Genomic DNA, 18,376 nt, shown 5'->3' on the forward strand with positions numbered 1-18,376 from the left:
TGTCAGTGGACAAACGTACAAAATCATCAGGCGATTAAATACTTTTTCCCCTCACTGTAGATCAGTGTTATGGTGTAGTTCCTCATTGGAGAGGAGAGGAGCTTGTTGTTTATCAGACCTACATCAGTGTTATGGTGTAGTTCCTCATTGGAGAGGAGCTTGTTGTTTATCAGACCTACATCAGTGTTATGGTGTAGTTCCTCATTGGAGAGGAGCTTGTTGTTTATCAGACCTACATCAGTGTTACGGTGTAGTTCCTCATTGGAGAGGAGCTTGTTGTTTATCAGACCTACATCAGTGTTACGGTGTAGCTCCTATGAAAGTAACTGCTACTTTGTCTGGACCTTGTCTCTGCTTTATGCCGACTTAGCGTTGTCTCTATTTTCTTCTCCCCCTGCTTTCCTTCTCTCTCTGATCAAAACTCTGATGGCCAGGGTGGACCGTTGGCGGCGCAGGCTAATCTTTAGCACACGTCACAAAACACAAAGAAGCCAGCCCGGTCTGTTGAGCATGGAAGATGTCTTTCAATACTTCAGTTTAGTTTGGCTTTAGGGTGATATTATCGATACTGTGTCTCACTACCGGCAGGCTGCTCTCTAGAGTATAAAGTGAGCATATAATATCTGAATCCTGAAATATGGGCCCTGGTCAAAAGCAGTGCACTATATAGGGAAGAGGGTGCCAAAGCAGTGCACTATATAAGGAATAGGGTGCCAAAGCAGTGCACTATATAAGGAATAGGGTGCCAAAGCAGTGCACTATATAAGGAATAGGGTGCCAAAGCAATGCACTATATAGGGAAGAGGGAGCCAAAGCAGTGCACTATATAAGGAATAGGGTGCCAAAGCAGTGCACTATATAAGGAATAGGGTGCCAAAGCAGTGCACTATATAAGGAATAGGGTGCCAAAGCAGTGCACTATATAAGGAATAGGGTGCCAAAGCAGTGCACTATATAAGGAATAGGGTGCCAAAGCAGTGCACTATATAAGGAATAGGGTGCCAAAGCAGTGCACTATATAAGGAATAGGGTGCCAAAGCAGTGCACTATATAAGGAATAGGGTGCCAAAGCAGTGCACTATATAAGGAATAGGGTGCCATTTGCTCTTCTTGCTGATGGACAGATATGTAGTTACACATGTTTTTTGTCGTTGTTGTTGTTGGTATTTATCTTTTATTCAAGTTTTGTTGTCGTTCTACTTGTGCTTCTTGACAAAGTCGAGGAACTCGTTGACGTCATCAGGAGAACCCACAATAAACGGAACTCTCTGGTGGATGTTGGTTGGAACCACGTCTAGGACCCGCCCTTCTCCCGTAGTCGCCACGCCTCCACACTGCTCGATCAGGAAGGCGATGGGGTTGCACTCGTACAGCAAACGCAGCTGGGGAAGGGAGGGGAATACGGACACCCAAGATTAGGGGAGGGAATGTGAAGGAGCGATGCACCGCTTCAACCTGGATTAGCTGTTGTTTATACCTTTCTTTACTTTCCTTGTCTTATGAGAGAGTCTGCTAAATGACTCTGGATCAGAGAGTCTGCTAAATGACTCTGGATCAGAGAGTCTGCTAAATGACTCTGGATCAGAGAGTCTGCTAAATGACTCACTACTGTAATGGTTCTGGATCAGAGAGTCTGCTAAATGACTCTGGGTCAGAGAGTCTGCTAAATGACTCTGGATCAGAGAGTCTGCTAAATGACTCTGGGTCAGAGAGTCTGCTAAATGACTCTGGATCAGAGAGTCTGCTAAATGACTCACTGCTGTAATGGCTCTGGATCAGAGAGTCTGCTAAATGACTCACTACTGTAGTGGTTCTGGATCAGAGAGTCTGCTAAATGACTCACTACTGTAGTGGCTCTGGATCAGAGAGTCTGCTAAATGACTCACTACTGTAGTGGCTCTGGATCAGAGAGTCTGCTAAATGACTCTGGATCAGAGAGTCTGCTAAATGACTCACTACTGTAGTGGCTCTGGGTCAGAGAGTCTGCTAAATGACTCACTACTGTAGTGGCTCTGGATCAGAGAGTCTGCTAAATGACTCACTACTGTAGTGGCTCTGGATCAGAGAGTCTGCTAAATGATCACTACTGTAGTGGCTCTGGATCAGAGAGTCTGCTAAATGACTCACTACTGTAGTGGCTCTGGATCAGAGAGTCTGCTAAATGACTCTGGATCAGAGAGTCTGCTAAATGACTCACCACTGTAGTGGATCAGAGAGTCTGCTAAATGATTAACATGTAATGAGTTAAATCTATAGAGTCTATAATTCAATTCAGATGTTTTCTGTGGTCTGTGGATGAGTTAAATCTATAGAGTCTATAATTCAGTTCATCTTTTCACTGGCGGGGTTACAGGTCAGGGGTTAGTTTTAGGGTCAGGGCCTGCCTACCTAGCCCTTGGGGCTCTTCTTGTTGATAGTGGTTATGGCTAAAGGTCAGGGGTTAGGGGTTAAAGGTCAAGGGTTAAGGCTAAACCTACCTTTCCCTTAGGGCTCTTTTCATTGGCTGGGTACATGAAGATTCCTCCATATGCGATTGTGCGATGAACGTCTGCCACCATAGATCCCACATACCTTGCTCCATAGGGGGCGCTACCGTCCTATAGAGGCAGAGACAACGTCATCAGAAAGACACTGAACTCACTCTCATCGCCATGCACTGATTGATTGATGTTCAGTTTTGATTGATACCATCACAACCATATTTGTTTGCCAGAGCCATAGATGAAGCTACAGTAGCAAGCAACAGAAGGCTATGCACAGCTACACAGCAGTGTTAAAATCTCAGTGTTAAAGTAAAAAGTGTTGTGAGTGTTATATCTGAGTGTTGATTCTAATGGGGTTAACACCAGTTATATCTGAGTGTTGATTCTAATGGGGTTAACACCAGTGTTATATCTGAGTGTTGATTCTAATTGGGTTAACGCCAGTGTTATATCTGAGTGTTGATTCTAATGGGGTTAACGCCAGTGTTATATCTGAGTGTTGATTCTAATGGGGTTAACACCAGTTATATCTGAGTGTTGATTCTAATGGGGTTAACACCAGTGTTATATCTGAGTGTTGATTCTAATTGGGTTAACGCCAGTGTTATATCTGAGTGTTGATTCTAATGGGGTTAACGCCAGTGTTATATCTGAGTGTTGATTCTAATGGGGTTAACACCAGTGTTATATCTGAGTGTTGATTCTAAATGGGTTAACGCCAGTGTTATATCTGAGTGTTGATTCTAATGGGGTTAACACCAGTTATATCTGAGTGTTGATTCTAATGGGTTAACACCAGTGTTATATCTGAGTGTTGATTCTAAATGGGTTAACGCCAGTGTTATATCTGAGTGTTGATTCTAAATGGGTTAACACCAGTGTTATATCTGAGTGTTGATTCTAATGGGGTTAACACCAGTGTTATATCTGAGTGTTGATTCTAATGGGGTTAACACCAGTGTTATATCTGAGTGTTGATTCTAAATGGGTTAACACCAGTGTTATATCTGAGTGTTGACTCTAAATGGGTTAACACCAGTGTTATATCTGAGTGTTGATTCTAATGGGGTTAACACCAGTGTTATATCTGAGTGTTGATTCTAAATGGGTTAACACCAGTGTTATATCTGAGTGTTGATTCTAATGGGGTTAACACCAGTGTTATATCTGAGTGTTGATTCTAAATGGGTTAACACCAGTGTTATATCTGAGTGTTGATTCTAATGGGGTTAACACCAGTGTTATATCTGAGTGTTGATTCTAATGGGGTTAACACCAGTGTTATATCTGAGTGTTGATTCTAATGGGGTTAACACCAGTGTTATATCTGAGTGTTGATTCTAATGGGGTTAACACCAGTGGGATTAAAATTGATACCACCTGCGGTGAATAAATGAAGTGTTATTTGAATTACAGTGGGATCAACACTGCGTGGTGTTGTTGTTAATCGACTGTGTTGAGTTCATTTCCGTTAACTCTCGGAGTGAAAAAATATGTTGAAGGACCTCTTTATCATATTTCCCAAGATGCTTTGTTGCAGGTTGATTTTTTAGAATTGTTTAATTTTAATATCTATGTTTCTGCATACACATTGATTCATTACTCTTATACTATACAAAGATAAATAACTTAAATGTTTCTAAACTAATCCAATCTGTAAGGGGTTGGATTTATTGCACCTGTTACTGAGATATTCCAGTTTACATGGTTTAGGTAGTATTGGTTGTGAAGTCCTTCACGACAACAGTCAGGCTGAATGCAGGTGGTGGGGGATAAAATATTCCAATTGTTGGATATCTTCCCTCTGGCTGGATTCCCATAGGAATAACTAATCACTTCACAAACCAGCGTATTGTGACTTTGCAGGTCTGATGTGGCCCATGAGCCAGGATTTTCAGAACACGATATTGAGATTAACTAGGCCATAACTAAAAGCCTTCTGAAATGTATAATGTACATGTCACAAAGGGTTCAATTTCAATTGAAATACATTCACTTAAGCAGTCACTTGCTGAAGGATCCAGTGCTGAAGATGCATTAATGTAACAACTATGTCTCTGTCACTAGTAAAACATGGTCATGGGTGGATATCTCTCACATTCACCTGAAAAGCATGCTGGGAAATATGCAATTTTGGTATTTGCAGCAGCTACTCTTCCTGGGGTCCATACAAAACATGAAAAATAAAACAGAATGACATAATACAGAACATCATTAGACAAGAACAGCTCAAAAACAGAACTACATACATTTTTAAAAAGGTACACGTAGCCTACATATCAATACATAAACACAAACTATCTAGGTCCAATAGGGGAGCGGCGTTGTGCCGCGTGGTGTTTATCAGTGGAGACAGTGTAGCCTCAGTGCAGTGGGCAGATGGGAGGAGGTGTTCTTATTCTCCATGGACTTTACAGTGTCCCAGAACCTTTTTGGAATTTGTGCTACTGGATGCAAATTTCTGAAAAAGCTAGCCTTTGCTTTCCTAACTGCCTGTGTATATTGGTTCCTAACTTCCCTGAAATGTTGCATATCGCGGGGGCTATTCGATGCTAATGCAGAACGCCACAGGATGTTTTTGTGCTGGTCAAGGGCAGTCAGTTCTGGAGTGAACCAAGGCCTATATCTGTTCTTAGTTCTACATTTTTTGAATGGGGCTTATTTAACCTGTTGGGGCTAGGGGGCAGTATTTTCACGGCTGGATAAAAAAACGTACCCGATTTAATCTGGTTACTAATCCTACTAATCCTAGTAACTAGAATATGCATATACTGATTATATATGGATAGAAAACACCCTAAAGTTTCTAAAACTGTTTGAATGGTGTCTGTGAGTATAACAGAACTCATTTGGCAGGCAAAACCCTGAGACATTTTCTGACAGGAAGTGGATAGCTGATGTGTTGAATTACCTTTAAGCCTATGCCATTGAAACACACAGGGGTTGATTAATGTTTTGGCACTTCCTATTGCTTCCACTAGATGTCACCAGCCTTTACAAAGTGTTTTGAGTCTTTTACTGTGAGATCTGACCGAACAAGAGCCATGGAACGGTGATGGCCGATTAGACTCTGGCGCGCGAGTTCATGTTGGGTACCCTCGTTCCAATACGTTATAAAAGAGAATGCATTCGTCCACCTTGAATATTATTCATGTTCTGGTTAAAAAATGCACTAATGATTTATGCTATACAACGTTTGACATGTTTGAACGAACGTAAATATATTTTTTCCCCTCGTTCATGACGAGAAGTCCGGCTGGCTTAGATCATGTGCTAACAACAAGGAGCTTTTTGGATATAAATGATGAGCTTTTTTGAACAAAACTACATTCGTTATGGACCTGGGATTCCTGGAAGTGACATCTGATGAAGAGAATCAAAGGTAATGGATTATTTACATAGTATTTTCGATTTTAGATCTCTCCAACATGGCCGTTTGTCTGTATAGCAAAGCATATTTTTCTGGGCGCAGTGCTCAGATTATTGCAAAGTGTGATTTCCCAGTAAGGTTATTTTTAAATCTGGCAAGTTGATTGCGTTCAAGAGATGTAAATCTATAATTCTTTAAATGACAATATAATATTTTACCAATGTTTTCTAATTTTAATTATTTAATTTGTGGTGCTGACTTGACTGCCGGTTATTGGAGGGAAACGATTTCCTCAACACCAATGCCATAGGAAAACGCTGTTTTTGGATATAAATATGAACTTGATAGAACTAAAAATGCATGCATTGTCTAACATAATGTCCTAGGAGTGTCATCTGATGGAGATTGTAAAAGGTTAGTGCATCATTTTAGCTGGTTTTATGGTTTTGGTGACGCCTGTCTTTGAATTGACAAAACATTACACACAGCTATTGTCAATGTACTCTCCTAACATAATCTAACTTTATGCTTTCGCCGTAAAACCTTTTTGAAATCGGACAACGTGGTTAGATTAAGGAGATGTTTATCTTTCAAAGGGTGTAAGATAGTTGTATGTTTGAAAAATTTGAATTTTGACATTTATTTGGTTTCAAATTTGCCGCTCTTGAAATGCACCTGCTGTTGATAGGGTGCACCACGGGTGGCACGCTAGCGTCCCACATAGCCCCAAGAAGTTAAGATGGCGAGGAAAGCACTTTTAAAGAATACCCAGGCATCCTCTACTGACGGGATGAGGTCAATATCCTTCCAGGATACCCCGGCCAGGTCGATTAGAAAGGCCTGCTCGCAGAAGTGTTTTTGGGAGCGTTTGACAGTGATGAGGGGTGGTCGTTTGACCGCAGACCCATTACGGATGCAGGCAATGAGGCAGTGATCGCTGAGATCCTGGTTGAAGACAGCAGAGGTGTATTTAGAGGGCAAGTTGGTCAGGATGACATCTATGAGGGTGCCCATGGTTATGGATTTAGGGTTGTACCTGGAACAAAATGTAAACTTGCATAATACTCTAGATGCAGTCGCACCCCTAAAAACAAAAAGCATTTGTCATAAGAAACTAGCTCCCTGGTATACAGAAAATACCTGAGCCCTGAAGCAAGCTTCAAGAAAATTGGAACGGAAATCCGCTCCACCAAACTGGAAGTCTTCCGACTAGCTTGGAAAGACAGCACCGCGCAGTATCGAAGAGCCCTTACTGCTGTTCGATCATCCTATTTTTCCAACTTAATTGAGGAGAATAAGAGCAATCCAAAATGTATTTTTGATACTGTCGCAAAGCTAACTAAAAAGCAGCATTCCTCAAGAGAGGACGGCTTTCACTTAAACATTGAGACAACATTGTTTTTTAATACTACATCTCTTGACACATTGATGGAAATAGTCATGGCCTCTAAACCTTCAAGCTGCATACTGGACCCTATTCCAACTAAACTACTGAAAGAGCTGCTTCCTGTGCTTGGCCCTCCTATATTGAACATAATAAACGGCTCTCTATCCACCGGATGTGAACCAAACTCACTTAAAGTGGCAGTAATAAAGCCTCTCTTGAAAAAGCCAAACCTTGACCCAGAAAATATAAAACACTATCGGCCTCTCATAATGTTTAGAAAAATTTGTTGCACAGCAACTCACTGCCTTCCTGAAGACAATGTATACCCAACGCTTCAGTCTGGTTTTAGACCCCATCATAGCACTGAGACTGCACTTGTGAAGGTGGTAAATTACCTTTGATGTCAGACCGAGGCTCTGCATCTGCCCTCGTGCTCCTAGACCTTAGTGTTGCTTTTGACCCCATCTATCACCACATTATTTTGGAGAGATTGGAAACCCAAATTGGTCTACATGGACAAGTTCTGGCCTGGTTTAGATCTTATCTGTTGGAAAGATATCAGTTTGTCTCTGTGGATGGTTTGTCCTCTGACAAATCAATTGCAAGTTTCGGTGTTCCTCAAGGTTCTGTTTTAGGACCACTATTATTTTCACTATATATTTCATCTCTTGGTGATGTCATTTGGAAACATAATGTTAACTTTCACTGCTATGCGGACAATACACAGCTGTACATTTCAATGAAACATGGTGGAGCCCAAAATTGCCCTCCCTGGAAGCCTGTGTTTCAGACAAAAGGAAGTGGATGGTGGCAAATGTTTTACTTTAAAACTCGGACAAAACAGAGATGCTTGTCCTAGGTCCCAAGAAACAAAGAGATATTCTGTTAGATCTGACAATTAATCTTGATGGTTGTACAGTCATCTCAAATAAAACTGTGAAGGACCTCGGCATTACTCTGGACCCTGATCTCGCTTTTGACGGACATATCAAGACTGTTTCAAGGACAGCTTTTTCCAATTTCGTAACATTGTAAAAATCTGAAACTTTCTGTCCAAGAATGATGCAGAAAAGTTAATCCATGCTTTTGTCACTTCTAGGTTAGACTACTGCAATGCTCTACTACCCAGCTACCTGGATGAAGCACTAAATAAACTTCAGTTAGTGCTAAACATGGCTGCTAGTATCTTGACTAGAAACCAAAATATTATCATATTACTCCAGTGCTAGCCTCTCTACACTGGCTTCCTGTTAAGGCTAGGGCTGATTTCAAGGTTTTACTGCTAACCTACAAAGCATTACATGGGCTTGCTCCTACCTATCTTTCCGATTTGGTCCTGCCGTACATACCTACACGTACGCTACGGTCACAAGACGCAGGCCTCCTAATTGTCCCTAGAATGTCTGAGAATACAGGTGGGGGCAGGACTTTCTCCAATGGAGCTCAATTTTTACAGAATGGTCTGCCTATCCATGTGAGAGAGACAGACTCGGTCTCGACCTTTAAGTCTTTATTGAAGACTCATATCTTCAGTAGGTCCTATGAATGAGTGTAGTCTGGCCCAGGGGTGTGAAGGTGAACGGAAAGACACTGGAGCGACGAACAGCCCATGCTGTCTCTGCCTGGCCGGTTCCCCTCTCTCCACCTGGATTCTCTGCCTCTAGGGGCTGAGTCACTGGCTTACTGGCGCTCTTACATCCCGACCCAAGGAGGGGTGCGTCAATTGAGTGGGTTGAGTCACTGATGTGATCTTCCTGTCCGGGTTCGGCGCCCCCTTCTGGTTTGTGCCGTGGAGGAGATCTTTGTGGGCTATACTCAGCCTTGTCTCAGTGTAGTATGTTGGTGGTTGAAGATATCCCTCTAGTGGTGTGGGGGCTGTGCTTTGGCAAAGTGGGTGGGGTTATATCCTGCCTGTTTGGCCCTGTCCGGGGGTATCGTCGGACGGGGCCGCAGTGTCTCCCGACCCCCCTTGTCTCAGTCTCCAGTATTTATGCTGCAATAGTTTATGCGTCGGGGGGCTAGGGTCAGTCTGTTATATCTGGAGTATTTCTCCTGTCTTATCCGGTGTCCTGTGTGAATTTAAGTATGATCCCTCTAATTCTCTCTCTCTCCTTCTCCCTCCCAAAGGACCTGAGCCCTACAACCATGCCTCAGGACTACCTGGCATGATGACTCCTTGCTGTCCCCAGTCCACCTGGCCGTGCTGCTGCTCCAGTTTCAACTGTTCTGCCTGCGGCTATGGAACCCTGACCTGTTCACCGGATGTGCTACCTGTCCCAGACCTGGTGTTTTCAACTCTCTAGAGACAGCAGGAGCGGTAGAGATACTCTCAATGATCGGCTATGAAAAGCCAACTGACATTTACTCTTGAGGTGCTGACCTGTTGCACCCTTGACAACTACTGTGATTATTATTATCTGACCATGCTGGCCATCTATGAACGTTTGAACATCTTGGCCATGTTCTGTTATAATCTCCACCCGGCACAGCCAGAAGAGGACTGGCCACCCCTCATAGCCTGGTTCCTCTCTAGGTTTCTTCCTAGGTTCTGGCCTTTCTAGGGAGTTTTTCCTAGCCACCATGCTTCTACATCTGCATTGCTTGCTGTTTGGAGTTTTAGGCTGGGTTTCTGTATAGCACTTTGTGACATCGGCTGATGTAAAAAGGGCTTTAAAAATACATTTGATTGATGCATCCTCCCACAGTCACACAGATAAATAAAATATAATCAAATCAAATCACATGTTATTTGTCACATGCACCGAATACAACAGGTGTAGACCTTACCGTGAAATTCTTACTTACAAACCCTTAACCAACAATGCAGTTTTAGGAAAATAGAGTTAAAATAAAGTAAAAAATTAAATAAAAAGTAATACAATAAAATAACAATAATGAGGCTATATAAATGAGGCTATATACAGGGGGTACCGGTGCCGAATCAATGTGCAGGAGTACAGGTTAGTTGAGGTAATTTGTACATGTAGGTAGGGGTGAAGTGACTATGCATAGATAATAAACAGAGAATAGCAGCGGAGGGGGTCAATGTAAATAGTCTGGGTGGCCATTTGATTAATTGTTCAGTAGTCTTATGGCTTGGGGGGGTAGAAGCTGTTAAGGAGCCTTTTGGACCTAGACTTGGCGCTCTGGTACCGCTTGCCGTGCGGTAGCAGAGAAAACAGTCTATGACTAGGGTGACTGGAGTATTGGGTGACAGTTTTTTGGGCCTTCCTCTGACACCGCCTGGTATATAGGTCCAGGATGGCAGGAAGCTTGGCCCCAGTGAGGTACTGGGCCGTACGCACTACCCTCTGTAGTGCCTTGCGGTCAGAGGCCGAGCAGTTGCCATACAACTGGTCAGGATGCTCTCGATGGTGCAGCTGTAAACATTTTTGAGGATCTGGGGACCCATGCCAAATCTTTTCAGTCTCCTGAGTCAGAAAAGGTGTTGTCGTGCCCTCTTCAAGACTTTCTTGGTGAGTTTGAACCATGATAGTTTGTTGGTGATGTGGACACCAAGGAACTTGAACTCTCAACCCGCTCCACTACAGCCTCCTCGATGTGAATGGGGTTGTGTTCAGCCCCCCTTTACCTGTAGTATGAGCTAGTGAGAGGTACTGCGAGGTGAGAGTAACTGACTACTGGACTCACTGTCAGCAAGAATACATAAGGCTAGTGTGTTTAATGGGTTCCACAAGGCTAGTGTGTTTAATGGGTTCCATAAGGCTAGTGTATTTAATGGGTTCCACAAGGCTAGTGTGTTTAATGGGTTCCACAAGGCTAGTGTGTTTAATGGGTTCCATAAGGCTAGTGTGTTTAATGGGTTCCATAAGGCTAGTGTGTTTAATGGGTTCCATAAGGCTAGTGTGTTTAATGGGTTCCATAAGGCTAGTGTGTTTAATGGGTTCCATAAGGCTAGTGTGTTTTAATGGGTTCCATAAGGCTAGTGTGTTTAATGGGTTCCATAAGGCTTGTGTGTTTAATGGGTTCCATAAGGCTAGTGTGTTTAATGGGTTCCACAAGGCTAGTGTGTTTAATGGGTTCCATAAGGCTAGTGTGTTTAATGGGTTCCATAAGGCTAGTGTGTTTAATGGGTTCCATAAGGCTAGTGTGTTTAATGGGTTCCATAAGGCTAGTGTGTTTTAATGGGTTCCATAAGGCTAGTGTGTTTAATGGGTTCCATAAGGCTAGTGTGTTTAATGGGTTCCATAAGGCTAGTGTGTTTAATGGGTTCCATAAGGCTAGTGTGTTTAATGGGTTCCATAAGGCTAGTGTGTTTAATGGGTTCCATAAGGCTAGTGTGTTTAATGGGTTCCATAAGGCTAGTGTGTTTAATGGGTTCCATAAGGCTAGTGTGTTTAATGGGTTCCACAAGGCTAGTGTGTTTAATGGGTTCCACAAGGCTAGTGTGTTTAATGGGTTCCATAAGGCTAGTGTGTTTAATGGGTTCCATAAGGCTAGTGTGTTTAATGGGTTCCATAAGGCTAGTGTGTTTAATGGGTTCCACAAGGCTAGTGTGTTTAATGGGTTCCATAAGGCTAGTGTGTTTAATGGGTTCCATAAGGCTAGTGTGTTTAATGGGCAAATGGAAGATAGCTAAAAGATATTTGTGGTTCCAAAACTCAAGGTGTCAGGTGATGAGTGTGTGTGTGGTGTGTGTGTGTGGTGTGTTTGTGTGTGTGTCTGTGTGTGTCTGTGTTGTGTGGTGTGTGTGTGTGTGTGTGTGTGTGTGTGTGTGTGTGTGTGTGTGTGTGTGTGTGTGTGTGTGTGTGTGTGTGTGTGTGTGTGTGTGTGTGTGTGTGTGTGTGTGTTTGTGTGTGTGTGTGTGTGTGGTGTGTGTGTGTGTGTGTACCTCTGGGTATTTCTTGTGCTTCAGGTACTCGTTGATGGATTTGTGCATGTATTTGGCGTATCCCTCGTTCAGACTGTAGATCTTTCCTTTGGGCTTGATCTTCACATTTTTCTCTGTTAGGATAAACTCTCCAATCGCCTGAAAACCAAACAACACAGTTAAGGACATTCACTTGTTATTTTACCGACACTGTCTCCTGTCTCTGTCCTCTGTCACTGTCCTCTGTCTGTCTTTTTACTCTGTTTCTCTTCTGTCTCTGTCCTCTTTCTTCTGTCTCTGTCCTCTGTCTGTCTCTGTCCTCTTTCTTCTGTCTCTGTCCTCTCTATGTCCTCTGTCTGTCCTCTTTCTTCTGTCTGACCTCTGTCTGTCTCTGACCTCTGTCTGTCTCTGTCCTCTCTATGTCCTCTGTCCTCTTTCTTCTGTCTCTGTCCTCTCTATGTCCTCTGTCTGTCTCTGTCCTCTTTCTTCTGTCTCTGTCCTCTCTATGTCCTCTGTCTGTCTCTGTCCTCTTTCTTCTGTCTCTGTCCTCTCTATGTCCTCTGTCTGTCTCTGACCTCTGTCTGTCTCTGACCTCTGTCTGTCTCTGTCCTCTCTATGTCCTCTGTCTGTCTCTGACCTCTGTCTGTCTCTGTCCTCTCTATGTCCTCTGTCTGTCTCTGACCTCTGTCTGTCTCTGTCCTCTCTATGTCCTCTGTCTCTGTCCTTGTCCTCTGTCTCTGCCTCTGTCTCTGTCCTCTATGTCTGTCATCCAGTCTGAGTAAGCACTGTTGCTCAGGATGGGTGGTGGATTGCCCTGTGCTAAGTAAACTCCTGTAAATGAACTTTGAATATGGGGCTATCACTTCCACAAACTCACAGGGTCCAGCATAAAGAAGTCGACGCCCTGTCCGGTGGAGAGGGCCACCAAGGTGGCGCTACCATAGAGGGCGTATCCCGCGGCAACAATCTTGTTGCCAGGCTGCAGCGCATCCTTCTCTGTGGCGTCGTTAGTTGATGTCTGACAAAAATAGACATTGTATCATATTAGTGGATATTCACACTACTCTCAGGGCAAGTCTGCCGGTTTTGATGATCACTGACTTTTAGCAGCAGGTTAGGAGAATGAACGTGTCAGGTTAGGAGAATTAGGGTAAGGTTAGGAGAATTAACGTGTCAGGTTAGGAGAATTAAGTTAAGGTTAGGAGAATTAGGGTAAGGTTAGGAGAATTAGGTTAAGGTTAGGAGAATTAGGTTAAGGTTAGGAGAATGAACGTGGCAGGTTAGGAGAATTAGGTAGGAAAACAGTTAGGGTTAGCTAAAATTGTCCCCGACACGACTCGAACATATCTAGCTACAATCAGGCTTACCCTGAGAACAGTCTAAATCATCTGAATATTCCTCCCTGATAGAGCTATACACACTGGATATAACATGCTAATATGCTAACATGGTTCAGCTGAATATTCCCCCTAATAGACCTATACACACTGGATATAACATGCTAATATGCTAACATGGTTCAGCTGAATATTCCCCCTAATAGACCTATACACACTGGATATAACATGCTAATATGCTAACATGGTTCAGCTGAATATTCCCCCTAATAGACCTATACACACTGGTTATAACATGCTAATATGCTAACATGGTTCAGCTGAATATTCCCCCTAATAGACCTATACACACTGGATATAACATGCTAATATGCTAACATGGTTCAGCTGAATATTCCTCCCTGATAGAGCTATACACACTGGATATAACATGCTAATATGCTAACATGGGTCAGCTGAATATTCCTCCCTGATAGACCTATACACACTGGATATAACATGCTAATATGCTAACATGGTTCAGCTGAATATTCCTCCCTGATAGAGCTATACACACTGGATATAACATGCTAATATGCTAACATGGTTCAGCTGAATATTCCTCCCTGATAGAGCTATACACACTGGATATAACATGCTAATATGCTAACATGGGTCAACTGAATATTCCTCCCTGATAGACCTATACACACTGGATATAACATGCTAATATGCTAACATGGTTCAGCTGAATATTCCTCCCTGATAGAGCTATACACACTGGTTATAACATGCTAATATGCTAACATGGTTCAGCTGAATATTCCCCCTAATAGACCTATACACACTGGATATAACATGCTAACATGCTAACATGGGTCAGCTGAATATTCCTCCCTGATAGTGCTATACACACTGGATATAACATGCTAACATGCTAACATGGTTCAGCTGAATATTCCTCCCTGATAGAGCTATACACACTGGATATAACATGCTAACATGCTAACATGGGTCAGCTGAATATTCCTCCCTGATAGTGCTATACACACTGGATATAACATGCTAATATGCTAACATGGTTCAGCTGAATATTCCTCCCTGATAGAGCTATACACACTGGATATAACATGCTAATATGCTAACATTTGTCAGCTGAATATTCCCCCCTGATCAAGCTATACACACTGGATATAACATGCTAACATGCTAACATGGTTCAGCTGAATATCCCCCTTATAGAGCTATAGACACTGAATATAACATGCTAACATGCTAACATGGGTCAGCTGGATATTCCCCCTAATAGAGCTTTACACACTGAATATAACATGCTAATATGCTAACATGGTTCAGCTGAATATTCCCCCTAATAGACCTATACACACTGGATATAACATGCTAATATGCTAACATGGGTCAGCTGAATATTCCTCCCTGATAGAGCTATACACACTGGATATAACATGCTAACATGCTAACATGGGTCAGCTGAATATTCCCCCTAATAGACCTATACACACTGGATATAACATGCTAATATGCTAACATGGTTCAGCTGAATATTCCTCCCTGATAGAGCTATACACACTGGATATAACATGCTAATATGCTAACATTGTTCAGCTGAATATTCCTCCTTGATAGAGCTATACACACTGGATATAACATGCTAACATGCTAACATGGTTCAGCTGAATATCCCCCTAATAGAGCTATAGACACTGGATATAACATGCTAACTTGAGTAGGTGAAATAAAATCTACTACTGTACCCTATCATAAAATAAAGTATATGGGTAAATGTTGAGCGTGATATGATTGTTGCATGTCAGATCCGTGGGACAACAGCACCCTCTATTGTTGGTTATTGAAACTGCAGTCTTCAGAGCCTGCCGGTGCTGGAGCATGGATGGATCCTTCATCTCAACCACTGAATTTCCTAACCCTAACCCTAACCACTGAATTTCTCTGTGTCCTATATGACACTGAGAATCATGTTGTTTGTGTCTAATGTCTAAAGAATGGAGTCAATCCTCGTGTCTAATGTCTAAAGAATGGAGTCAATCCTCGTGTCTAATGTCTTGTCACAGCCTGATCTGTTTCACCTGTCTTGTGCTTGTCTCCACCCCCCAACCAGGTGTCTCCCATTTTGTCCCCATTATCGCCTGTGTATTTATACCAACGTTTGTCCCCATTATCGCCTGTGTATTTATACCAACGTTTGTCCCCATTATCGCCTGTGTATTTATACCAACGTTTGTCCCCATTATCGCCTGTGTATTTATACCAACGTTTGTCCCCATTATCGCCTGTGTATTTATACCAACGTTTGTCCCCATTATCGCCTGTGTATTTATACCAACGTTTGTCCCCATTATCGCCTGTGTATTTATACCAACGTTTGTCCCCATTATCGCCTGTGTATTTATACCAACGTTTGTCCCCATTATCGCCTGAGTATTTATACCAACGTTTGTCCCCATTATCGCCTGTGTATTTATACCAACGTTTGTCCCCATTATCGCCTGTGTATTTATACCAACGTTTGTCCCCATTATCGCCTGTGTATTTATACCAACGTTTGTCCCCATTATCGCCTGTGTATTTATACCAACGTTTGTCCCCATTATCGCCTGTGTATTTATACCAACGTTTGTCCCCATTATCGCCTGTGTATTTATACCAACGTTTTCTGTTTGTCTGTTCCAAGTTCGTCTTGTCCCGTCAAGTCCTACCAGCGTGTTCATGTGTTTTTGTTTTTCTTAGTCTTCCCAGTTCTGACCTTTCTGCCTGTCCTGACCCTGATCCTGATCCCGCCCGCCGTCCTGTACCTGCCTGACTCTGATTTGGATTACAACCCTTTGCCTGCCTTGACTTACCTTCTGCCTGCCCCTTTGTACTGTAACAAACTCTGAGGCTCGTACTATACGCCTCCTGTGTCTGCATCTATGTCTTAGCCTGAGTCCTGATACGTCTAAAGAATGTGTCCATGCTAGTGTCTAAAGAATGTGTCCATGCTAGTGTCTAATGTCTAAAGAATGTGTCAATCCTAGCTTTAACAGTTCCATAAATGAATTCCATAGCTTAGCTGGTGCATATGATCAGGCTGGCGATCAGTGGGGCAGTTACCTCGTCAATCTGGAGAGGCACATGGAGAAAGGCACAAGGACACACGTCAGAGAACAGACACAGACAGAGTGCATATGAACAGCAACAGATTGCCACTAAATTGCCACTCAGCATGTATTGAAAGTCACAATTACACTACACTTCTGTTAGGCATATCTGTTTCTACACTTCTGCTACTTGGCGCACACATCATGGACAAACTGAAATGGTCCACCCACACAGACTGTGTGGTGAAGAAGGCGCAACAGCGCCTCTTCAACCGCAGGAGGCTGAAAAAATGTCGCTTGTCACCTAAAACCCTCACAAACTTCTACAGATGCACAATTGAGAGCATCCTGTCGGGCTGTATCGCCGCCTGGTACGGCAACTGCACCGCCCACAACTGCAAGGCTCTCCAGAGGGTAGTGAGGTCTGCACAACGCATCACCGGAGGAAAACTACCTGCCCTCCAGGACACCTACACCCCACGATGTCACAGGAAGGCCAAAAAGATAATCAAGGACAACAACCACCTGAGCCACTGCCTGTTCACCCCGCTATCATCCAGAAGGTGAGGTCAGTACAGGTGCATCAAAGCTGGGACCGAGAGACTGAAAAACAGCTTCTATCTCAAGGCCATCAGACTGTGTATGTAACCTATAAAATTTGATTTGATCTGTTTCTACACTTCTGTCAGGTATATCTGTTTCTTCAAAAGTCTTTCCATACTGTATAGTGGAACACACAAATGTCTAAAAATGATTTCACGTGTTGACATGCTGTGTATTTGTACTACAGACATACTCACCCTTTTGTAGATTGCGAAGATGGTGCCGATGGAAGCCAAGCAGTCGATGTTAGAGGAGCCATCCAGAGGGTCAAAACACACCACGTATTTACCCTGGAGGAGAGACCAGAGGATCAAAACACACCACGTATTTACCCTGGAGGAGAGACCAGAGGATCAAAACACACCCCGTATTTACCCTGGAGGAGAGACCAGAGGATCAAAACACACCCCGTATTTACCCTGGAGGAGAGACCAGAGGATCAAAACACACCACGTATTTACCCTGGAGGAGAGACCAGAGGATCAAAACACACCATGTATTTACCCTGGAGGAGAGACCAGAGGATCAAAACACACCCCGTATTTACCCTGGAGGAGAGACCAGAGGATCAAAACACACCCCGTATTTACCCTGGAGGAGAGACCAGAGGATCAAAACACACCACGTATTTACCCTGGAGGAGAGACCAGAGGATCAAAACACACCCCGTATTTACCCTGGAGGAGAGACCAGAGGATCAAAACACACCACGTATTTACCCTGGAGGAGAGACCAGAGGGTCAAAACACACCCCGTATTTACCCTGGAGGAGAGACCAGAGGGTCAAAACACACCCCGTATTTACCCTGGAGGAGAGACCAGAGGATCAAAACACACCACGTATTTACCCTGGAGGAGAGACCAGAGGATCAAAACACACCACGTATTTACCCTGGAGGAGAGACCAGAGGATCAAAACACACCACGTATTTACCCTGGAGGAGAGACCAGAGGATCAAAACACACCCCGTATTTACCCTGGAGGAGAGACCAGAGGATCAAAACACACCACGTATTTACCCTGGAGGAGAGACCAGAGGATCAAAACACACCACGTATTTACCCTGGAGGAGAGACCAGAGGATCAAAACACACCACGTATTTACCCTGGAGGAGAGACCAGAGGGTCAAAACACACCCCGTATTTACCCTGGAGGAGAGACCAGAGGATCAAAACACACCACGTATTTACCCTGGAGGAGAGACCAGAGGATCAAAACACACCACGTATTTACCCTGGAGGAGAGACCAGAGGGTCAAAACACAC

At 43.3% G+C, this 18,376-nt stretch overlaps 1 protein-coding gene across 1 annotated transcript in view; it reads right to left on the reverse strand.

Annotated features, from left to right (window-relative positions):
• Nucleotides 1–1,154: 1,154 nt before the first annotated feature.
• fbp2 (fructose-1,6-bisphosphatase 2) overlaps nt 1,155–18,376 on the reverse strand; it is a 30,911-nt gene continuing 13,689 nt past the window's right edge. Inside the window, 6 exon segments of the mRNA NM_001139704.1 lie at nt 1,155–1,382; nt 2,478–2,597; nt 12,093–12,230; nt 12,949–13,089; nt 16,520–16,528; nt 17,307–17,399. Of these exon segments, the coding sequence (NP_001133176.1) occupies nt 1,197–1,382; nt 2,478–2,597; nt 12,093–12,230; nt 12,949–13,089; nt 16,520–16,528; nt 17,307–17,399 (687 nt within the window). The 3' untranslated portion in view covers nt 1,155–1,196.

This window comes from Salmo salar, chromosome 24, assembly GCF_965601325.2.
Source record: "Salmo salar chromosome 24, fSalSal1, whole genome shotgun sequence".
Taxonomy (NCBI): Eukaryota; Metazoa; Chordata; class Actinopteri; order Salmoniformes; family Salmonidae; genus Salmo; species Salmo salar.